Source organism: Pleurodeles waltl, chromosome 7 (genome assembly GCF_031143425.1).
Source record: "Pleurodeles waltl isolate 20211129_DDA chromosome 7, aPleWal1.hap1.20221129, whole genome shotgun sequence".
NCBI classification, from domain to species: Eukaryota; Metazoa; Chordata; class Amphibia; order Caudata; family Salamandridae; genus Pleurodeles; species Pleurodeles waltl.
In genome coordinates this window covers 1,368,764,114-1,368,789,235 of record NC_090446.1, presented here as the reverse complement: position 1 = coordinate 1,368,789,235, position 25,122 = coordinate 1,368,764,114, and the positions used below count along the sequence as shown (strand labels likewise).

At 46.2% G+C, this 25,122-nt stretch overlaps 1 protein-coding gene across 1 annotated transcript in view; it reads right to left on the bottom strand.

The window, feature by feature from the left end:
* The window catches only part of ALDH16A1 (aldehyde dehydrogenase 16 family member A1), a 483,909-nt gene that overhangs the window by 310,795 nt on the left and 147,992 nt on the right, over positions 1–25,122 (bottom strand). Inside the window, exons 10-11 of the mRNA XM_069200818.1 lie at positions 24,422–24,558; positions 22,781–22,886 (exon numbers count right to left, since the gene is read on the bottom strand). Of these exons, the coding sequence (XP_069056919.1) occupies positions 22,781–22,886; positions 24,422–24,558 (243 nt within the window). The remainder of the gene's footprint in view (positions 1–22,780; positions 22,887–24,421; positions 24,559–25,122) is intronic.

Genomic DNA, 25,122 nt, shown 5'->3' with positions numbered 1-25,122 from the left:
AATGTTGCTGTTGGTGAAGAGTGTCGCTGTTCTCAGGAGTTTCTTGGTCCTTCGGTTTCAGGGCAGTCCTCTGAGTCCTCAGAGATCGCTGGTCCCTGTCGGATGCTTTGCTGTGCAGGTTCTTTGAGTCTGGAGACAGGCCGGTAGGGCTGGGGCCAAGTCAGTTGTAGTCTCTGCGGGGCTTTCAGGTCAGCAGTCCTTCGTCTTTGTGTAGGTTGCAGGAATCTGATTTCCTGGGTTCTAGGTCGCCCCTAAATACTACATTTAGGGGTGTGTTTAGGTCGGGGGTAGTAGCCAATGGCCACTGTCCTAGAGGGTGGCTACACCCTCTTTGTGCCTCCTCCCTGAGGGGAGGGGGACACATCGCTAATCTTATTGGGGGAATCTTTCAATCTCAAAATGGAGGATTTCTAAAGGCAGGGGTCACCTCAGCTCAGGACACCTTAAGTGCTGTCCTGACTGGTGGGTGACTCCTCCTTGTTTTTCTCATTATCCTCTCCTGCCTTGCCACCAAAAGTGGGGGCAGTGGCCGGAGGGGCAGGCATCTCCACTAGCTGGGATGCCCTGGGGTGCTTTAACAAAGGGCATGAGCCTTTGAGGTTCACTGCCAGGTGTTAAAGTTCCTGCAGTGGGAGGAGAGAAGCACCTCCACCCAGTACAGGCTTTGTTCCTGGCCACAGAGTGACAAAGGAACTCACCCCCTGTGGCCAGAAACTCGTCTGGTTGTGGTAGGCTGGCAGAAACTGGTCAGCCTAGCAATAGGAGTTGGACTGGTATTCAGGGGGAATCTCTAAGATGCCCTCTGGGTGTATTTTACAATAAATCCCACACTGGCATCAGTAAGCATTTATTGTGCTGAGAAGTTTAATACCAAACTTTCCAGATTTCAGTGTAGCCATTATGGAACTGTGGAGTTCGTGTTAGACAAACTCCCAGACCATATACTCTTTATGGCTACCATGCACTTACAATGCTCATGCACATATGCCCTCACCTGTGGTATAGTGCACCCTGCCTTAGGGCTGTAAGGCCTGCTAGAGGGGTCACATTCATGCCACAGGCAGTGAGAGGAGGGCATGGCACTCTGAAGGAGTGCCATGTCAACTTAGTCATTTTCTACCCACCAGCACACATAAGCTGTGAGGCAGTGTGCATGTGCTGAGTGAGGGGTCCCCAGGGTGGCATAAGACATGCTGCAGCCCTTAGAGACCTTCCCTGGCAACAGGTCCCTCGGTACCAGGGGTACCATTTACAAGGGACTTATCTGTGTGCCAGGGCTGTGCCAATTGTGGGAACAAAGATACAGTTTAGGGAAAGAACACTGGTGCTGGGACCTGGTTAGCAGGGTCCCAGCACACTTTCAATCATAACTGGCATCAACAAAAAGGCAAAAAGTCAGGGGGTAACCATGCCAAAGGAGGGATTTCCTTACAGATGTTTATCCACAGATGCTATGCAGATTAGAACCATACACCAACAATTATCAAGAGAAGAAAAATATTGCAGGTCTAAGACTCTAGCCTTGTTTTGGGGGTCAAATGCACATTTTAATCCACATTCCCAACCGTTACACTTTGTAGAAGCAGATGCCTTTGACGCAGCCCTTGGAGCAATTGTTTCTCAGACACAGGTCAGCTTCATCTTGTGGCTTATTATTCCAGGAAATTAAGGCCAGCAGAAATAATCTACACCAGCATGACTTTTTCGAACTTTCACTGATTCATTACTGGAATCTGGGGACCCTAGACTGAGCACCTTCTAGGAGCTCAGTCTTAAGGCTATATACAAAAATTCAGAAACAAGTATAGCTAGAACAAACATACACATTATGAAATATTTTATTTGATCCACAAACAAAAAATCCACAAAAATCAGAATAGTAATTTTAATAGAAGTATGAAGCACGTCAAAATGTTTTATTTTTATTTTTAATAGATGAAGCAACGTGCCTAACTCTAGCTTATCTTTTTTTTACGCTTAACGCATGCTCTTTTTTGTTCACACATTCATGTGCTTCAGTCGAGGCCACCAATTGTCCATTATAGAGTCTGTAGACTGTACTGCTCCCACAAATTATGCTAAGCATACCAACTTACATTTTTAGACTCCAATTTGAAAATCCTTCAATTTTAATGTTTTCAATTTTTCACTTTTGTTTTTTTATGTATTTAAACTTGATTAACTTCTAGTTTGTGGTTTTGCAAGCAATTGTGGGCCATTGAGTAGGATCAGGGGTCCACAGACCAGGAACCAAGACAGTGAACAACACTATTTAAGATAAGATCTGGCTAATAAATCTGCCTTTAAGGAATGGAGGCATTATCCTCCATTATCAGTATGTACTGATCATTGAAATATTATGCTTCTCAAATCCGCAAAAGCATTTATTCCATGACAATTGAGATGGTATGATTTTGTCATCTTCTGACCAGTATTTAAAAACGGAAAAGTAGGTGCTTTGTTGTGAAATCAAACTACTAATTCATCCACAATTCTATGCTGATGTTTCCTTGTGCAAAAGTAGTTGGAGCACTTTCAAAGGATCAAGACCAAGGTGTTATAGAATTAATAAAAGAAAAACTGACTTCTGAATGTATTGTTCAATGGGCGACTGAAGATGAAGATAGAAAACTAAAAGATGGTCTATTATGGTACAAATGAACGATTTTTGTATCTCCTGTTAAACGTTTACAACAAATTCTTTGTGAAATCCATGATTCTCCTTTAGCTGGTCATTTTGGGCGCTTACCATCAAAAACCTCGCTTCTGACTGGCTGTATTGTTGTCTGCTTGAGTCTTGCACAGCTAGAAGGCTTTGACTATCCTGTGGACGCTTCTTGTTGCAGGGAATCGCATGGACTTGGAATTCTTCCTTAAAGGCGGTATAGTTTGTGAAAGACTTTAATAATCTCTCACTACTTCTAAGGACTTTGAACTACACACTTGATTTAGCTTTCTGAATTAATTGTAAACTGTATTTAATGTTATTCAAGGGAGCTGAAGGATTAGGTTGCAAACTCACATCATTACTCTCAGAGGAGTTAGATTTTGGACTAAAAATTGCCATTATAAATTTTTACATTTACAAGTGCATGTACAGAATTATCCAATTCTTAAAGATAAACCATCATATACAGCAAGTTATATACTTTGGTTCAGGAGAATAAGTGGTAATGTTGTTTGTCTACTCTCTTCAGGACTCACAACCATAAGACAACTCAATTCCAGGTCCAAGAAAGGGTGCTATGTAGCGTAGTGACATGTTTTCCCAATACCCCATTACTCTTGGGTACGGAGGAACACTGACTCCTCTGGCAAGCTAGTGGCGGCCATCTCCCTGTCTGTATTGCGATTTGAAAAATTTCTTCACCATCAGACCCACAGCCTTTATGGTCCCGTGCCTTGATTTTTATTTGGACCACATCTTCCTCTATGTGTTGTCTGAATGAGGATGCTTGAGCAATTCTGTATGAACTGTCAAGGAAACACCTTCTGTTTGGCTACACCTGGCTTATCCTGAAGACGCTTCAGCTCTGACATTTGCTCCCTTTTTTTCTCACAGGTGGTAGTGTGGTATGTGCACCCGATTGCTATGCATTTTGGATACTGTGGATGAATAACAAAAACATAGGTATTCTAAAGATTATTTTTGGACTAAGGCTTACTTTCCTTTTAGGGTCCATAATGGGGTCTTCTTTCTTCCAGCAATCCCAGTAAAGCTTTCATTCCAAATCTTTCTGTGCTCCTGGTGAGTTTCCAGCCTCATTGCCTCAATCCACTGGTGAGCTATCCAACCTCTGAGGAGGTGTTTTATGCCGTGTTGCCCCCCTCCCCTACCCCTTTTGGGGCTCACTCTTAAGTGGCACAATTAAAGTATTGTCAAAAAAGGTGGCTACAAGAAGGGGGGAGGGTTGCCCTTTCTTCTGGCAGTCATGACTAGAGAAACATAGCATGACTACTGCGCCGCCCTACTGACAGGTAGACTGAGAATTTTAAGCTAGGTGTCAGGTTTATTAGAAGTGTGGTGTAAGCAGGAAGAATGGCACAGAGTGATGCTGCCAGCTCTGGTAAGTTTTTTTCCCAAATATATTTATTGATTTTGCATGTAAACTGAGCAACAAAAGGAAGGACTACAGGACAGCGACATGTCTTGGATACCACAGAGGCAAGGGAAACTCCAGGGGATCATCAAGTACAACTAAGTCTCACAACACTGGTCATCTGAGTCTCACAACATTGGCCATCCACACATGAAACTATACAGTGGTGTAGTGTGTGTTAATACGCCTATTTTGCAATGGTGGGCAGGAGAAGGAGAGGGGGAAGGCAAAAGAGCTTCTTTTAAAGTGTGACTGTCAAGACAGGTAGGCAACGGAGGGGAGTGCGCCAATTACCTATCCACAATGGATCCCCGTGAACCCCCTCCCCCAAGTGTCTCTGTCTATGTGGTATCTCCTCTGTCGGTACCACCCAGCTCTGGTAAGTTAATTGCCTCACTGATTAATTTGTTCGACACAAGGTAATTCTTCTGAACCACCTCTTCAAAATGTTGCTGTAATGCCTTGACTGTTCTTTTACAAACAAATTAAGGCTCTCGCAGATTTCTCAGCCATAACGTCCTAAGCTGTTTTCAGTGATATGGCAGCCGTCTCACACATCAACTTATCTGACACATTCATCCTTCTGCATTCCCTGTAGTAATATGGAGACATTTCGGGGGCTGACACATGTTTCATTGTTACTGCAGCAACTAACAGAGTATGACTTAACCCCTTCGCTGCCAGGCCTTTTCCCCCTCCTGTGCCAGGCCTTTTTTTGCCTATTTGGGGCAGTTCGAGCTTAGGCCCTCATAACTTTTTGTCCACATAAGCTAACCAAGCCAAATTTGCGTCCTTTTTTTCCAACATCCTAGGGATTCTAGAGGTACCCAGACTTTGTGGGTTCCCTTGAAGGAGGCCAAGAAAATGGCCAAAATACAGTGAAAATTTCGTTTTTTTCAAAAAAATTGGAAAAAGTGGCTGCAGAAGAAGGCTTGTGGATTTCCCCCTGAAAATGGCATCAACAAAGGGTTTGCAGTGCTAAACTCAGCAGCTTCCTAGCTTTCAGGAACAGGTAGACTTGAATCAGATACCCAATTTTTCAACACAATTTTGGCATTTTACTGGGGCATACCCAATTTTTGCAATTTTTTGTGCTTTCAGCCTCCTTCCAGTCAGTGACAGGAATGGGCATGAAACCAATGCTGGATCCCAGACACCTAACCATTTCTGAAAAGTAGACAAAATTCTGAATTCAGCAAGGGGTCATTTGTGTAGATCCTACAAGGGTTTCCTACAGAAAAAAACAGCTGAAAAAGAAAAATATTGAAATTGAGGTGAAAAAAACATCAATTTTTCTCTACGTTTTACTCTGTAACTTTTCCCTGCAATGTCAGATTATGGAAAGCAATATACTGTTACGTCTGCTGGACTCCTCTGGTTGCGGGGATATATAGGGCTTGTAGGTTCATCAAGAACCCGAGGAACCCAGAGCCAATAAATGAGCTGCACCCTGCAGTGCGTTTTCATTCTATACCGGGTATACAGCAATTAATTTGCTGAAATATAAAGAGTACAAAATTGCTATCAAGAAAACCTTTGCATTTCCAAAAAGGGCACAAGATAAGGTGCTGAGGAGCAGTGGTTATTTCCACATCTCTGAATTCCGGGGTGACCATACAAGCATGTGAATTATAGGGAATTTCTCAAATAGATGTCTTTTTTACACACTCTCCTATATTTGGAAGGACAAAATGTAGAGAAAGACAAGGAGCAATAGCACTTGTTTTGCTAATCTATGTTTCCCCAAGTCTCCCGATAAAAATGATACCTCAATTGTGTGGGTAGGCCTAGCGCCCGCGACAGGAAACGCCCCAAAGCGCAACGTGGACACATCCAAAATTTTGGGAGAAAACAGAGGTGTTTTTTGCGAAGTGCCTACCTGTAGATTTTGGCCTCTAGCTCAGCCGGCACCTAGGGAAACCTACCAAACATGTGCATTTCTGAAAACTAGAGACCTAGGGGAATCCAAGGAGGGGTGACTTGCGGGGCTCGGACCAGGTTCTGTTACCCAGAATCCTTTGCAAACCTCAAAATTTGGCTAAAAAAACACATGTTCCTCACATTTCTGTGGCAGAAAGTTCTGGAATCTGAGAGGAGCTACAAATTTCCTTCCACCCAGCGTTCCCCCAAGTCTCCCGATAAAAATGATACCTCACTTGCGTGGGTAGGCCTAGCGCCGGCGACAGGAAACACCCCAAAGCGCAACGTGGACACATCCTAAATTTTGGAAAAAAACAGAGGTGTTTTTTCCGAAGTGCCTACCTGTAGATTTTGGCCTCTAGCTCAGCCGGCACCTAGGGAAACCTACCAAACCTGTGCATTTCTGAAAACTAGAGACCTAGGGGAATCCAAGGAGGGGTGACTTGCGGGGCTCGGACCAGGTTCTGTTACCCAGAATCCTTTGCAAACCTCAAAATTTGGCTAAAAAAAACACATGTTCCTCACATTTCTGTGGCAGAAAGTTCTGGAATCTGAGAGGAGCTACAAATTTCCTTCCACCCAGCGTTCCCCCAAGTCTCCCGATAAAAATGATACCTCACTTGCGTGGGTAGGCCTAGCGCCGGCGACAGGAAACACCCCAAAGCACAACATGGACACATCCTAAATTTTGGAAAAAAACAGAGGTGTTTATTGCGAAGTGCCTACCTGTAGATTTTGGCCTCTAGCTCAGCCGGCACCTAGGGAAACCTACCAAACCTGTGCATTTCTGAAAACTAGAGACCTAGGGGAATCCAAGGAGGTGTGACTTGCGGGGCTCGGACCAGGTTCTGTTACCCAGAATCCTTTGCAAACCTCAAAATTTGGCTAAAAAAACACATGTTCCTCACATTTCTGTGGCAGAAAGTTCTGGAATCTGAGAGGAGCTACAAATTTCCTTCCACCCAGCGTTCCCCCAAGTCTCCCGATAAAAATGATACCTCACTTGCGTGGGTAGGCCTAGCGCCGGCGACAGGAAACACCCCAAAGCACAACGTGGACACATCCTAAATTTTGGAAAAAAACAGAGGTGTTTTTTGCGAAGTGCCTACCCGTAGATTTTGGCCTTTAGCTCAACCGGCACCTAGGGAAACCTACCAAACCTGTGCATTTCTGAAAACTAGAGACCTAGGGGAATCCAAGGAGGGGTGACTTGCGGGGCTCGGACCAGGTTCTGTTACCCAGAATCCTTTGCAAACCTCAAAATTTGGCTAAAAAAACACATGTTCCTCACATTTCTGTGGCAGAAAGTTCTGGAATCTGAGAGGAGCTACAAATTTCCTTCCACCCAGCGTTCCCCCAAGTCTCCCGATAAAAATGATACCTCACTTGCGTGGGTAGGCCTAGCGCCGGCGACAGGAAACACCCCAAAGCGCAACATGGACACATCCTAAATTTTGGAAAAAAACAGAGGTGTTTTTTGCGAAGTGCCTACCTGTAGATTTTGGCCTCTAGCTCAGCCGGCACCTAGGGACACCTACCAAACCTGTGCATTTCTGAAAACTAGAGACCTAGGGGAATCCAAGGAGGGGTGACTTGCGGGGCTCGGACCAGGTTCTGTTACCCAGAATCCTTTGCAAACCTCAAAATTTGGCTAAAAAAACACATGTTCCTCACATTTCTGTGGCAGAAAGTTCTGGAATCTGAGAGGAGCTACAAATTTCCTTCCACCCAGCGTTCCCCCAAGTCTCCCGATAAAAATGATACCTCACTTGCGTGGGTAGGCCTAGCGCCGGCGACAGGAAACACCCCAAAGCGCAACGTGGACACATCCTAAATTTTGGGAGAAAACAGAGGTGTTTTTTGCAAAGTGCCTACCTGTAGATTTTGGCCTCTAGCTCAGCCGGCACCTAGGGAAACCTACCAAACCTGTGCATTTCTGAAAACTAGAGACCTAGGGGAATCCAAGGAGGGGTGACTTGCGGGGCTCGGACCAGGTTCTGTTACCCAGAATCCTTTGCAAACCTCAAAATTTGGCTAAAAAAACACATGTTCCTCACATTTCTGTGGCAGAAAGTTCTGGAATCTGAGAGGAGCTCCAAATTTCCTACCACCCAGCGTTCCCCCAAGTCTCCCGATAAAAATGATACCTCACTTGCGTGGGTAGGCCTAGCGCCGGCGACAGGAAACACCCCAAAGCGCAACGTGGACACATCCTAAATTTTGGAAAAAAACAGAGGTGTTTTTTGCGAAGTGCCTACCTGTAGACTTTGGCCTCTAGCTCAGCCGGCACCTAGGGAAACCTACCAAACCTGTGCATTTCTGAAAACTAGAGACCTAGGGGAATCCAAGGAGGGGTGACTTGCGGGGCTCGGACCAGGTTCTGTTACCCAGAATCATTTGCAAACCTCAAAATTTGGCTAAAAAAACACATGTTCCTCACATTTCTGTGGCAGAAAGTTCTGGAATCTGAGAGGAGCTACAAATTTCCTTCCACCCAGCGTTCCCCCAAGTCTCCCGATAAAAATGATACCTCACTTGCGTGGGTAGGCCTAGCGCCGGCGACAGGAAACACCCCAAAGCGCAACGTGGACACATCCTAAATTTTGGAAAAAAACAGAGGTGTTTTTTGCGAAGTGCCTACCTGTAGATTTTGGCCTCTAGCTCAGCCGGCACCTAGGGAAACCTACCAAACCTGTGCATTTCTGAAAACTAGAGACCTAGGGGAATCCAAGGAGGGGTGACTTGCGGGGCTCGGACCAGGTTCTGTTACCCAGAATCCTTTGCAAACCTCAAAATTTGGCTAAAAAAACACATGTTCCTCACATTTCTGTGGCAGAAAGTTCTAGAATCTGAGAGGAGCTACAAATTTCCTTCCACCCAGCGTTCCCCCAAGTCTCCCGATAAAAATGATACCTCACTTGCGTGGGTAGGCCTAGCGCCGGCGACAGGAAACACCCCAAAGCGCAACGTGGACACATCCTAAATTTTGGGAGAAAACAGAGGTGTTTTTTGCGAAGTGCCTACCTGTAGATTTTGGCCTCTAGCTCAGCCGGCACCTAGGGAAACTTACCAAACCTGTGCATTTCTGAAAACTAGAGACCTAGGGGAATCCAAGGAGGGGTGACTTGCGGGGCTCGGACCAGGTTCTGTTACCCAGAATCCTTTGCAAACCTCAAAATTTGGCTAAAAAAACACATGCTCCTCACATTTTTGTGGCAGAAAGTTCTGGAATCTGAGAGGACCTACAAATTTCCTTCCACCCAGCGTTCCCCCAAGTCTCCCGATAAAAATGATACCTCACTTGCGTGGGTAGGCCTAGCGCCCGCAACAGGAAACGCCCCAAAACGCAACGTGGACACATCCCATTTTTTGAAAGAAAACAGTGCCTACCTGTGGATTTTGGCCTGTAGCTCACCCGGCACCTAGGGAAACCTACCAAACCTGTGCATTTCTGAAAACTAGAGAACTGGGGAATCCAAGATGTGGTGACTTGCGGGGCTCGGACCAGGTTCTGTTACCCAGAATCCTTTGCAAACCTCAAAATGTGGCTAAAAAAACACATGTTCCTCACATTTCTGTGGCAGAAAGTTCTGGAATCTGAGAGGAGCCACAAATTTCCTTCCACCCAGCGTTCCCCTAAGTCTCTCAATAAAAATGGTACCTCACTTCTGTGAGTAGGCCTAGCGCCCACGAAAGGAAATGGCCCAAAACACAACGTGGACAGAACATATTTTTTCACAGAAAACAGAGGTGTTTTTTGCAAAGTGCCTTCCTGTGGAGTTTGGCCTCCAGCTCAGCCGGCCCCGGGAGGGGGGGGGCAGAAATGCCCTATAATAAATTCCCCCCCCCAGCCCCCACCCCCCCCGGGAGCGACCCTTGCCTAAGGGGTTGCTCCCCCTGCGTGACATTGGCGCCAAAAAACAAATCCCAGGTGCCTAGTGGTTTCTGCCCCCTTGGGGGCAGATTGACCTAAAATCTGCCAATCTGCCCCCAAGGGGGGCAGAAATGGCCTAAATACAATTTGCCCCCCAGGGGAGCGACCCTTGCCTGATGGGTCGCTCCCCATCTCGAAAAAAACAAACAAACAAAAAAAAAACAACACAACAAAAAAAAAATCCCTGGTGCCCTGAGGGTTCTGCCCCCCCCTGGGGGCAGTTCGGCCTAATAATAGGCCGATCTGCCCCCGGGGGGGCAGAAATGGCCTAAAATAAATTTGCCCCCCCCAACCCCCACCCCACCCGGGAGCGACCCTTGCCTACGGGGTCGCTCCCCCTGCGTGACATTGGCGCCACAAAACAAATCCCCGGTGCCTAGTGGTTTCTGCCCCCTTGGGGGCAGATTGACCTAAAATCGGCCAATCTGCCCCCAGGGGGGCAGAAATGGTCTAAATACAATTTGCCCCCCAGGGGAGCGACCCTTGCCTGATGGGTCGCTCCCCATCTCTAAAAAAAGAAACAACAAAAAAAAAAAAACACAAAAAAAAAAATTGCTGTGGCGCCTAGAGGTTTCTGCCCCCCCTGGGGGCAGATCGGCCTAATAATAGGCCGATCTGCCCCCAGGGGGGCAGAAATGGCCTAAAATAAATTGCCCTCCCCCCCAGGGAGCGACCCTTGCCTAAGGGGTCGCTCCCTTTGCGTGAAATTCACGCAAAGAAAAAATTCCCTGGTGTCTAGTGGTTTCTACCCCCCTTGGGGGCAGATTGTCCTCATCAAAATAGGCCAATCTGCCCCCAAGGGGGGCAGAAATGGCCAAAATATAATTTTCCCCCAAGGGGAGCGACCCCTTAGGGTCGCTACCCACCAAAAAAAAAAGAAATGAAACATAAAAAAAAAAAAAAAAAAAAAAAAATTGTCCCTGGTGCCTAGAGGTTTCTGCCCCACCTGGGGGCAGATCGGCCTAATAAGGCCGATCTGCCCCCAGGGGGGGCAGAAAAGGCCTTCTCATAAAAATGCCCCCCCTGAGAGCGACCCTTGCCCAAGGGGTCGCTCCCTTTTGTGTGTTTCAATAAAAAAAAAAAAAATCCCTGGTGTCTAGTAGGGTTTCAAAAGCCGGATTGCAAGCAATCCGGCTTTTGAAACCCTCGGAGGGACTTCAAAGGGAAGGAAATACTTTTCCTTCCCTTTGAAGCCCCTCCGGGCCTCCCAAGTGATTGAAAAAGAAATGCTTTTGCATTTCTTTTTCAATCGCGCTGGAAGCAGAGCTTCCAGCGCGACTAGGGAGGCCCCTGTGACAAATCAGCGCGCGCTGATGTCACAGGGGGGGGGGTGGGGGGGTCGGGGGTGGAAGGTCTTCCCCTTCCATCCCGACTTGCGGGGGGAAGGGGGGTGCACGGGGGGCGCGCTAGCGCGCCCCCAAGTTCCCCTGTGCCTAGGACGAGATGATCTCGTCCAAGGCACAGGGGAACTGTAGCCTTGGACGAGATCATCTCGTCCAAGGCACAGAAGGGGTTAATACAGAGTATGAGTTAAATCAGAGTAGGACTTAAGTGTTTGCTTTTAAGACGTTGGGCCCTGAAAAGGCGGTTTGTGCTTCTTCAGCAAATGAGGCGTTTCAGCTTTTGCTATCACCAGTGAGGAATTCTTCTGCCAACTCTAATAGATGTGGAACCTAAGGTAATAGAGGTCTTGGTGAAGCATGGGGTCTAATGTTTCCATGATGAGCAACACAGACGTCTGTGGTATCTCCATGGTTATGTTCAGCTTGGAGGCTCCTCATAGTAGCACACCAGGGAAGTTAGTAATATTGTCCCCCATAGAAAACTTCAGAAGGAGAAGCTGCAGAACATATAGATATGTCTCTAAGTGCCAAGGAATTAATGACAAACAAATCAAACAGTAGGTTACCTCTGGGAAATCAAAGCAGCAAAAGGTAAGTCAAAAGATAGATAAATACAAAACCAAGCCATTAAACAAATAAGCAAATGTCCACAAAGAAAAAATTAGTAGGAAGAATGAGAAGAGGTAATGGAGCTTACAATAAATCTTCAGCAGGAACAATAAACCTTGGCAGTCTAAGAGCTTGTTGGGTTGGCTCTATAGAAGGTGATAGTCTTAATCTCTTTCCTGGAAAGAAATCCTTCTCTGGAGTGAAAATTAGCAGCAAAAACCAGGAAGTTAATTTTGGAGACATTGAACAGTGTTGTGACGGTGTCTGCAGTGACAGTAAAAGGAGCAGTGACGTCAAATGACTAGCAGCAGAATGCAAGGAGAACCATGGCAAGCAGGATGCCAGTGTATGCTAGAAGTACGTTGGTGTTTATATATGCTTGATAAGTGCTAATGGCAAAGGAGTTTTGAGCTAATGCTAGACAAAGAATACACTGGAGCTGAGACTTTTGCTGATGTCAGAGTCTTCCTCTGCATGAGGGAACAATGTCAATGAGGACTTTGACAGCGGTGTATTCTGATTTCACCTTTGTCCTAACTCCTCTCCCTGGGTCGTCTTTTGTGAGACTCCTTAAGAGTTGTAGGCACCGCTGGAATAGAAACTGCATGTTTCCTGGAGGGCATGGCAACTTTGATCTCATCTTTTGTTTTCAGATATTCTAATTTTCCCTTAAAGTCAGACGACCTCCCCGTCTTTGAGGGTTCCTTTCAGTCATTTTCCTACAAAACACACATTTCTTCAAGGAATGAGAAGATGGTAGAGTGACCACACAAACCTGATGTGGGTCTGTGCCAGCCTTTTCCCCACTATGTGATGGGTACCAGACAAATAAGGAAGACATTCAGACCAGAAAACACCTGTGGAAAAAGGCTAAGAATCATGTACTTGGCTTACTGGCTGTTAAGGAGGTTGAGTCAAAGCAAAAAATGGAGGAATTCTGAGAAAAATATGATCAGAAAAGCAGGTATGAAAACAGTAAGTGTGTTCCAGGATCCCACTCACATGAGTGTGAATAAAGAACCAACTCTGTGAGGCAATTGGCAGCACAAGGAATCATGGCTTGTGGAAGCCACGGGAACCTGAAAGGGGCAGCAACTTATAATGTAAGGCTACCAGTCTATGCTTTTCCACATTAGTTGAAAATGTAAGCAGGCAACTATATGGATTCAACTACTAAGGGCCTGATTTCTAACTCAGCGGACAGGTTACTCTGTCACTACGGTGATGGATATCCTATCGGGAAAAATCTAAATCCCATAGGATAGAATGGGATTTAGATCGTTCACCGTTGCGACGGAGTAACCCATCCGCAGGGTTCTAAATTAGGCCCTAAGGCTTGCACACTTTGGCGTGAATGATGACTGGCCCACAAAATCTTGAAGTGATAGCACAAATAGTGATTGTGATTAAGTTAATAAAGACCACATTGTTTATCTTCTTACTGATTGTATTTCATTGCTGGCACTGGCACCGATGAAGACTATGTTTCTTAAGCCTGTACTAGTAATATTGAGCACTGATGGCAACTTTGGCCCATATGTAGAAAACTTTTATTTTGTATTTCCTAAATAGCGAATCCTAAGAAACAGCTATTTAGGAAATGCAAATTGGCACGTGAGAAAATTGTGAATTCCTAATAGCGATTCCTATGGAGTCGCAATCGCTGTTAGGAAATCGTAAATTTGGAAATGCAAATACATTTGTACCTATGGGCCTAAGGCCCCCCCCTTAAATCTAATTACAAAGAAAGTGGTACTTGTGTAAAGAGCTCCTGTACCATCGGGCAAGTGAACGCTCTATGGCAGTACAAAAAACTGCATTTTGGGTGCCTTTTGAAAATGTGCACCTAGTTACCATTGGGTTGGATTCAATGTTAAAAGCATTTCCAAAATGTCCATTTCACGTTTAGGAAATGCTATGTACACTCAGTTTGGAAGTTGCAAATAGGGAATCCCGATTTGCAACTTCATAGTTTGGTAAGCGCAAAATTAGATTTCTACAGAGTTCTGGCCAAATGGATCATGTATGCGTTGTATGTTGAAGAGGGTGGGGCTAAGCAATTAACCTTGAGGCACTCTGCAGATGAGTTTGCGGGCTTCCGAGGAGTGAGTTGCCAGGCTGACAGCTTGTGTTCTATCCATTAAGAAGGAGCAGATTCAGAAATCAATCTAATGTAGTATGTCAAATGCTGCCGAGAGATCCAGGAGAAGGAGGGATGCTGCGTCTTCTCTGACAAGGATCATGCAGATGTTATCTGTGGTGGTGGTGAGTGCTGGTCTATACTGTGGCTGGGCCTGAACTCTTATTGCTTTGCGAAGCTGGTAGCAGCTGAGGTGGCCACTGAAGTGTTGGTTGATTAGTTTCTCTACTACCTTTGCCAGATATGATAGGAGGGAGATGGGTCTGTAGTTGGAGAGCTTTGCTGGGTTAGCGGATAGTATCTTGAGCAGTGGCATATTTTCATGTGAAACATAGCATGCATGGAGACCTCTGAGGACACTTATTGGAGAGGTGAGGGGCAATGAGTCATGCAGCGCATTTTTGTGATTTTGATACATACCTGTAAGAAAATGCCACTGTTGGCATGGTCATCCTCCACTACGTGCCTAGTGTTGATGCCAGCTTTGATTAGAAGTATGCTTCAACCCTGCTAACCAGGCCCCAGCACCAGTGTTCTTTCCCTAAAACTGTACCTTTGTTTCCACAACTGGCACAGCCCTGCCACACAGTTAAGTCCCTTGTAAAAGGTACCCCTGGTACCAATGGCCCTGTGGCCAGGGAAGGTCCCTAAGGGCTGGAGCATGTATTATGCCACCCTCAGGGACCCCTCACTCATTACATGCACACTGCTTTGCAGCTTGTGTGTGCTAGTGGGGAGAAAAGACAAAGTCGACATGGCACTCCCCTCAGGGTGCCACACCCACAAACCACTGCCTTTGGCATAGGTAAGTCACCCCTCTAGCAGGCCTTAAGCCCTAAGGCAGGGAACACTATACCACAGGTGAGGGCATAGCTGCTGAGCAATATGCCTCTACAGTGTCTAAGTCCATTCTTAGACATTGTATTTGCAGGGTAGCCATACTGAGTATTTGATCTGGGAGTCTGTCATTACGAACTCCACAGCACCATAATGGCTACAAGGAATACTGGGAAGTTTGGTATCAAACTTCTCAGCACAATAAACCCACACTGATGCCAGTGTGGGATTTATTAAAAAATGCACACAGAGTGCATTTTAGAGATGCCCCCTGTATGTTAGCCCAACTGCTGATGTAAGGCTGACCGGTCTATGCCAGCCTGCCACTTCCAGACAAGTTTCTGACCACATGGGGTGAGTGCCTTTGTGCACTCTGTGGTCAGAAACAAAGTCTGTCCTGGGTGGAGGTGCTTCACACCTCCCCCTGCAGGAACTGTAACACCTGGCGGTGAGCCTCAAAGGCTCAAGCCTAGTGTTACAATGCCCCAGGGCACTCCAGCCAGTGGAGATGCCCACCCCCCGGACGAGCCCCCACTTTTGGTGGCAAGTCCAGAGGGATAATGGGAAAAACAAGGAGGAGTCACACCCTCAGCCAGGACCACCCCTAAGGTATAGAGAGCTGAAGTGACTCCCTCCTTGAGAAATCCTCCATCTTGCTTTGGAGGATTAGGACCAATAGGGGTAGGGATGTGCCCCCCTACCCAGAGTGAGTGGGCACAAGGAGGGTGTAGCCACCCTCAGGGACAGCAGCCATTGGCTACTGCCCTCTGACCCTAACACACCCCTAAATTTTGTATTTAGGGACAGCCCTGAACCCAGCTCTTCAGATTTCCTGACGACTCCAAGAAAGAAGAAGGACTGCTGAGCTGAAAACCCCGCAGAGAAGAGAAGGATACAACAACTGACGCAGCCCCAGCCGTACCGGCCCATCTCCTGCTTCGAAAAGCTGCAAAAAAAGAAGTAACATGTTCTACAGGACCAGCAACCCCTGAAAAGCCTCCAGGGGACTGCCTGCATCACCGAGGACCAAGAAACTCCCATGGACAGCAGACCTGTCCAAAAAGTAGACAAAGAAACCACCTTTAAAGGGACTCTCACCTCACTCCAAAAGCGTGAGTCCAACTACTCTGCACCCGACGCCCCTGGCCCGTCTCCAGAGAAACCAACTAGCCTGAGAGGATCCCCAGGTGACTCAGATGACGTGTCCACCCTGGGCTAACCTCTCTACACCCCCACAACGACCTCTGCTGAGGGAATCCAGATGACCCCCCCCACTTACTGCAACTGCCTGGGACAAAGATATCCGTTGCCTGGAGAAGCACTGCACCCACAGCCCTCAGGCCTGAGAGAAACCGACCACTGGTGCAGCAACGACCAGCAGGTGGCCCTCACCCTTGCCCAGACGGTGGCTTGCTGAGACCTCCCTGTGCCCTGCCTGCAGCACCTAAGTGACCCCGGGTCCCTCCATAGAGTTCTATTGATAACCAGATGCCCTGTTTGCACAATGCAGCCGGCCGCCCCCGTGACGCTGAGGGTGTTGTTTTTGTGCCTTCTTGGGGCCCCTCCAGTAGTCCTCCAAACACCCCTGGTCTGCCCTCCGACAACGCTGGTACTTACCTGCAAGCAGACCGATACCGGAGTACACCCTGTCTCCACCGGGGCCAACATTATTTTGGCTCCTGTTTAACCTCTGCACCTAACCGGCCCTGTGTTGCTGGTGCTGGGTGTTTTGGGTTATCTTGAACCCCCAACGGTGGGCTACCTATGCCCCGGAGATTGAACCCGTAAATTTGTTACTTATCTAAAAAACTGTACTTTACTTACCTCCCCCGAGAACTTGAAAATTCCAGTGTGTCCACTTTTAAAATAGCTTTTTGACATTTTTAAGAAAACTGTGTACATTGTTGATTCAATTCAAAGTTCTAAGTATTACTGTGCAAAGTACCTTTCATTTAATGTACTTACCTGCTAAATGAATCTTCTGGTTCTAGAAATAAATTAACAAAAGAATATTTTTCTATACAAAAACCTATTGGCCTGGAGTTAAGTCACTGAGTGTTTGTTTTCACTTATTGCTTGTGTGTGTACAACAAATGCTTAACAATACCCTCTGATAAGCCTAACTGCTCGACCACAGTACCACAAATGCAGCATTAGTATTATCTATTATTGCCTCTGTCAACCCTCTTGGAAAACCCCTGGACTCTATGCACACGATATCCCATTTTGATATAGTATATACAGAGCCAGCTTCCTACAGGAAGGTTGGTGCTGAAACTCAGCGACTAACTTCTCAATGTTTGGTATTATTGAGGAAAATTGAATTCTCAGGTCAGATTCTACGTTTCCCAAGCGATTTCTGTTTTTTAGGTACATAAGATCTGAGAAAACGTTTTTACATAAATATGTGGTGGGGAAAAGAAGTAAAACCATAAGGGCCTCTTTCCTCTTCATAACTTCTCTGTCACATGTAATTCATTTGTTTTATAGCACCTCTCAAACCAGTGTAGGATGTCAGAGCACTTTACAGTGACTATCAGGTGTAGGATTCACATCTCTTCCACACTAGTAGGCATTTTCTAAGAGTGCTTTGTTTGAAGAACCAAAAACTCAGGATTCAGAACATAACACAGTGGTTAGCGTTGACTCCACTAATACAAATGTATTTCTATGCAACCAAACCTTTTTTAGCAGCATAAGGAAAATGAAAGACTGGAAAAAACACATAACTTTCTAATTTGTGCCATGTAGTTTGCATGCAGCTCTGTGATGGCAGGTTTACAGATTAGATTAAAATTGTAATTCATGAACTGCTTAGTAACAAAAGAATCTCTGTAACAAAAGCAGTAACCCACTGTGATATGCACATAAAATATTGTTCTTTGCATTATACATGTTCTTTGCAGCAGGCATATTTACCATCTGTGCTACCTTAGATGAGTCAAAACTGCCACTAGACAAAACTCCCATCTCTCTCCGGCAGTTACATTAATCACCAGAGTTATCTTGACGCTTTAATTTTTGCCCGAACATGGCTTTGCAATGCTTTTAAAACTGCTGAACAAAGGAAGTTACATTAATCACCAGAGTTATCTTTCTGTCAGAGTCCCCTACTGGAGAAGGGCCTTCCTGCCTGCCCCGGCCTTTGGACCCCCTGAGAATGTGTCACGGACCCCTGAGGTGCCGCAGACCCCAGGTTGGGAACCGCTGGTCTGCTCAAACTAGGGTGTCACTGTGTGTGGATCTGCAGCACACTCAGCAGGTGGCACTGCACAGCAAGAAACCTGACCCTCACACACTACTTGGAGGGCATGAGGTATTACAGGGTATGCCTGGAACTGCAAAAAACAGCTGCAGAACGTAACAACAATAGTATATTTGAGCCAGGATAAAGTATTTTCAACATTGTCCTTACTGGCCAATTGTTATCCACAACCCTTTAATCTGCTTGGAGAAAATGAAGGACAGTCAAGTTACCTCAAGTGGAGCTGGGGGTGACAGTGCACAAGAGGCAGAGAGGAGGGGAATGTGGGGTTTATTTTGTACCTGAAAATGAACACACAGATGTTCATCAGTTTCCTAATTTTGGGGGTTGGGGGGGGGGGACTTAGTAGACAACATCAGGGGTTCCACTGAGTGGAGGGAACCAGGAAGGGCCAGAGGTGAATGTGTTTGGATACTTAACAGCAGTATAAGGGGGCAGTTTGAAGCGTCTGTCCCTTTGGGCAGGACCACAGCCCCCCGGCTGATGTGGATTGGGGGACAACATGAGTGCAAACCTGCCAGTGGAGTCCAGGAGGAGGAAGCCAGTCAGGTCTGCGACAGCCTGCAAATGCCAGTCCGAGGGGAGGGACTGGAGTATGACGACCATCCGACGTTGAGAGGGTCCACTACAAACTTCACAGAATAGCAGGGTGAAATGATTGATTGGCCAATGTATGATGGGGGAGTCAGTGACAGGGAGCGTCCTGGGGTCAGATGTAGGGACAGAAGGGGAGGATAACAAGGGAGTGAATTTTTGGATTTGGATTTTGTGGGAGACATGGAGGAATTACAAGAAGGTGAAATACCCAATGGCGTTTAAGGATAATCTCAATATGATTGTTGGTTCAACGGAAAGAACTTGGGGGAATGGGATCTGAGGATTTTGCCCAGTCTCATGTTTTGCAGACTTCTCAGGGGCCTGCGCTAGAAACCAAGAGGATGGAGAGTGAAGCACAAAGTGGAACTAAATCACAACTGACAAGGGAAGAAGAATTTGTGCAGATGAAGGCGGGGATATGGAGAAAAAATTGGAGTATGAGTCAAACACACAGAGCAAGCTGGTAATGATAGGACAGATTTGTCTTTAGGAGACAGTAGGGCGAGTCTTCAACATCACAGAGTACGGATTTCATCAGCGATCAAAGGCGATTTTCACATTTGGTGCATTTTTCAGGGGGTCATATTGTGGTCTTTGGAGGAGGATTTTATGTGGCCAATTTCGATATTTTAAGATGTGTCTTACGCGCCCAGGGCTTTGGCCTCTTTTGGGATGGCAAATGGTGCACAAAGTTTTGGCCCCAAAATGGAAAGAGGAGGGGCGTAGCATCGCATTATTGGAGGTTTTCCCTCTTTAAGTGTTTTGGTCAATTTTGAGTACATATCTAGCTAACAAGAAGGTGGTTTTGTACATGGTCAATCAGACAGTTGGGTCACTTGTAGATGGTCAGAAGGGAAAAGATGTTTGTCTATTGCGCCTCCTACAGAGATTTATGCTAGATTGCTTAATGTTTAACAGAATTTTCAAAGTAAAACATGTGCCAGGTGTGAACAATAACATTGTGGATGCTTTGTCTCGTTCACAGAGATTCTGTGGACTAGTACCAGGCGTAGATGCTAAGAGGACAGTAATTTCCCTAGAGGCTTGGACACTAGAAAAACTATGAATAACTGAGCTGGAAGAGAACTCCTTAGCTGCCTCCATTAAAAATCATACAAGCAAGCCTAGAAGGAGATCCTGATAGAGGCGCTGCCGAACAGACAGACTTCTGCAGAAGAGTTGTATTTCAGATCGCATTATGTGTTTTTTTAAGTTACGTTTATTGGACAGGGGTCTGGAGGTGAACATAGCTGGTAAGTGTGCTACTGTGGCTTTCTACTGCAAAATGATTTGAAGATGCGAGCCTACGGCGGGTGAGTTAGCTAGGAGAATGTTGCAAGGCTAGGGAACATGGGCGGATGCAGAAATGGAGGGACACAGTGTCAGCTGATCTATTGGCTTCGATCCTGCAGATGTTAGATGGGTTATAATTTTCCACAGATGAAAGTTCATTATTTAAATTAAGTAGGGTGTGGCTTTTTGGGGGGCGTTTAGAGTTTCGGAATTGTTGGGATCGGCCAATTTTTGGGGTATCATGCATGAGTAAGTAGAATGCACGGATGAAGTGTTGTTTCTGTTCTTAGGTAGGTCCAAAACAGATCAGAAAGGTGCAGATGAAGTCAAAATGGGAAACAATATGGGCCACAGTGTCCAGCAGAACAGTGGTGACATGTGTAACAACAAGACGGGGTTCACCACAGGGATAAAACTCAGGCATTTGGATGGCAAACGAGTAACGGCTTTTCATCTATTGGCTGTCTTGCAGAAAGCACTGAGGCAGGTGGGTAGAGATCCTACACGGTTTGGCAGTCATTCTTTTCGTTTCGGGACAGCTTCGGAGGCTCACAGATTAGGTTTTGCTGTTCAAGAGATTAGGAGGTTGCGGCGCAGGAAATGTAATGGTTATTGGCGGTGTATCTGCTATCGAAATAATAAATCTTGAAAAAACTAAAATATTTCATATTGGCCACGGTTTCTAATTTGCTTATTTTATTACAGATTGGTTTGCCAGGTAGCTGTATGCACTCTTTTTTATATGGATTATTAGAAACTCCTTCATTCATTGTGCAGAGAAGGAAGCAAATAAAACATTTTGAACCTAGTTTAGTCTTGAGATCTGATTGTTTTAGTGTAAAATGAAGGAGCAAGAGCGGTTTGAAATGAAATCATGTATTGCCCTGGATGTCAGATGTGATTACTACCAGTGGTGTAACAAAGGACCCCCTTCACCCCTCGAGCTTCTGGCGGCCACATCAGCACAGTACACTGTGTACGGGCCGCCGGACCGGGGGGGGGGCCTCCACGTACTCTGCAGGCCCCCCCCCACTCAAGTTTCGTTAGGCCACTGATTACTGCTGGTGTCTGTCCGGACACTCTGCTCATACCGCTGGGAAAATGACCTAGCTCAGTTGGAACCTTTGAGGCTTCTGAAGGAAGGTTTACTAACTATTGCAAGATCATGGGCTGGCATCCCTACTGTGTGAACCGAATTAGTGTTAGTAGGGGAGTAGTTCCAGGGGGTGTTTGTGGGGTGTTACACCCCCTAAAAAAGTTATTATGCAGTAAATAGTTGGGTACAAGTGATTTCAGCCAGGTAATGTGAAGTGTCTATCGGATTTCACCTGGGATTTTTACATGCCACACTGTCAAAAAAAATAAAACACACACACACTCTTGTCTATGTTTTGAAGGCCTTAAAAATGTTAATAAGTTTAAAAAAAAAAAAGCGTTTTAAGTACCCCTAACAATTGCATTCCTCTCCTTCCACTGCACCTCTACCCCCTCTGCTTCTGATAAAATGGGTTTTAACACAATGTCCCAGCGTGATGGTGGGGAAATCTGACACACACCCTGCCCCTTTCACCAAAATCAGACTGACCAAGCTACGCCCGTGGTGCGGAGAGGGGCATGCAGGGGAGCCGGGAACACTCGGCTATTGGAAATAGCACGCCGTGGGGTCAGTCGGGGCATGAGGGGTTTGTGCACACGGGGAAGTGTGCCGCTTTACAGCATTGTGTCATCATGGGGAGAGATTTGCATGTATACAAGCAGGAAGGGGGGTCACTTATTCTTTCTGTGAAACGAATATTACCTGGTGGATATTAGGGAATGTTGGGCAAAAAAGTTCGGGTTTTGCTTATGGAATTAGTTAGTTCAGTGTCTTCACTGGTTAAGTGGCAGTCATAGTTAGTTTTTCTAGATACACTCCGTGGCTGATTAGGCGACAATCCTATGGTACCGTCATACTGTTACTTTCTGGGTTAGAAACAAAGATGTATTTATATATGATGTACATGAATATAACTAGAACTCAGAAGAGATGCTCGAGACATCATTTCACTTAAATCCTGTCACCGGGACGCAAATGTCAGGCACTCAGTCAGAGCTTAGTAACCTAGATAGCTTCTTGCTGCCCTCTTCTGGCCTATAGGGTAACTGCACTTACACAGACAGATGAATAACTGCGCCTTTCCAGTGAAATAGCCTTGCGGGAGAATGAAGATGAAAAAGGGCGGAAACAGAAGGGCAAAGGTTGAACCACGCATGCCTCCCGATTCCTGCAAGCAGAAACCCGATTCGGAGTTTTATTAAACTGCCAAAAATAAAATGTTGACGCATGTCACTCAGGCTCCAATTTCACTCTCCAATAATTAACACTGCCATCAAAGGTTAACGCTTTGTCCTTAATTCTTGGAAGGATGGGGGTGGGGGGAGGTGGAATAGAATATGAGACAGGCATACACGCTTTATTTTTGGCAGTTTGACATAGTGCAAACAAAAACAGAGTTTAGAACTCGGTTTTTGTTTGACAGAGTTTAGAACTCGGTTTTTGTTTGTGTTATGTTACTAAACTGCCAAACACGAAATGCTGATTGTCTGTCACTATACACCATTCATACCAATAGACCGGATTCATGAAGATTGCCTCTGCACTCCAACATAAGTCAGTGGGGAAAATACTTTCTCCCGACTATTTTTTTTTAATCTACCACTGGCCTGCTCTAAAATGCTGGCATGTATGGGCAGGACACTTACCTCTTTTCCCCCATCTCGGCCGAACCCGCTCTCCTTGTACCCTCCGAAACCGGCAGCGGCATCAAACATATTGTGGCCATTCACCCACACTGTCCCGGCTTTGAGGCTGTCAAAGAACACAACAGTGAGAAACTCTGGAGATGGTCACTCATTCTCCTGCCCTGCTAGGGACCACCACATAATCCTGAAATCAATGCCAGCGCCTCTCCCATTCATTAAACCACCACTACTGTTTGTGGAGCCATTTTAGGTTCTAGTGGATCCATCTTTGCTTCTAAGAAATATATCCAATTGGAGGGTAGGGCAACTCCCAGCCCAACACAACAGTGCCCCTCACTGATATGAGAACAGCGCATCCTTGTTCCATAAGGTTTCCTGTATCAGTGACATCCAGCATGGAGACACGGGTGTCCAACGCCTACCACATGCTCAACCCACCTACACATGCTCAACCCACCTACACATGCTCAACCCACCTACAAAGGACCTCCTCTGATCAACAAAGTCAAATTGCTTTAACATCAACATAGGTCTGTCTCTCTTTCAAAGAGCACATCCACTTACAAGCTCAAAAGGCCTAGTACCAAATCCATTTACAGCACAAAATCAAACATTTTCTTCCAACCTCGATCTTCTGGTCTCGCCCACGGTTATCCAGGCAAGGGCTAGAAGCTGTACGGACATTTCTCTGACCCTGCCACACAGCAGACACATATGTAATCACATAACACAACCCTTCCACCGGCTCATAGGCACAGGGGTGCATACTCAGCTACTCACACACCTGCCTCAGCAGCTCTAACCCTGCTCCCTCAGACTGACACCCTCAGGAAGACTTTGAGTCTTGCCTCAGTGTATCTGCCAACTCCTACATTTCCGTGCAGTGTTCTGCCATCTCCTAGGGACAGGAACCCCCCAAAATAACAAGGAAATGCAGAATACTTGGTGGGCTGATGTAAAGAGGTGGTGTGGAAGCCATTATTTCAACACAATTCTGTACAAAGACACTCTAATGTCTAAACTGACTGTTCAAACTTCTGTCCCACACCCAGGAGCAACGAGAACCCTATAGACCGGAGCTGTGCAGATGCACCTGGGAGAGGCTGCGAGGGGGCAGTGGTGAGAGCAGTGCCCTAAACACCACAGCGTTATACACCCGCTTCTCTATAGTGATGGTATGAGGAGACTGTTCCGTCATGAAGGAATACGGGGCTAAAGCAGGAGGGACCCGCCCTGAAACCTTTAATGGAGCCGGCCAGCCAACCATTAACATAATAATGAATGGCCACTCTGCCCCTGCGCCTATAGCCCCCCACTTTGGGGTAGCTTGAAAATCAGGTGAACAGTGTTGCTGCCTTTTTGCTTGAAAATGAATTAATGTAGGGGCTGCAGAAACTGGTTTGGAGAGAGGACTCTTAGGAGCACTGTGTATGTGGAATAGGGGATGCGGAGAAGCCTGATTACTTCATGTGGGCGGTGTACATTGGTCCACGTGAAAACACACACACACACACTAATATGTACAGGGCTAGATGAAGACAGGCACATTCCCCACGCTTGTATACAGACGAGCCCACGCATATTCACATATTAGTTCACGCACACTAGATACACACTTGCTCAAGGCGTGTCTTCTTGTACCTGAGAGCTACTTCTAGTGCCAGGGGCAGGTTTTCCGTCCACACGCTGGCAGCCAGCCCATATGGTGTGTTATTCCCCAGAGCAATTGCCTCCTTTGCAGTCCGGAATGTCATTGCAACCAGCACAGGTCCAAAGATCTGGAAGAACAGGAGACATTTGTAAAGACATAAATCAGAGAAGTCCCAATTCATAGAGAACATCTTCTAACATTCGTCCATAATACTTAAATCCTGTTTGGTAGGCGAACTAGAAAAGGCAACACTCAAACACATCACAGGACGCGGCAACGAAACCAATCAAATGCCAACATTTAATGGGACTGGGTCTGGTTTCTAGTATGTTATTTTATGTGTTAATTCACACAACTCTGTCTGTTGGATTTATTTCACGCATATTTCCAAGAGCTTTAATACAACTCTGTGATTTAATCACTCACTCCTAGACGTCATCAGTGGCAGCTCCTTAACGGGAGCTTCAGGGTGCAGCCCTGGCTCCTGGGAGCTGCCACCTATTGCCCCTCAACTAAGCCACAACTACTAATGTGTTTTCATTAACATTGCTAAATTAACTCATCTCTTATGTCTTCATGCACGCTGTGCAGGGCAGCCCTCTCGGCCACCAGACTACAGGAGGGGAGTGGGGGGGAGGGGAGGGGGCTGAGGCCCGACCAATCTACTGCATGCTATTTAGAAACACTGCAC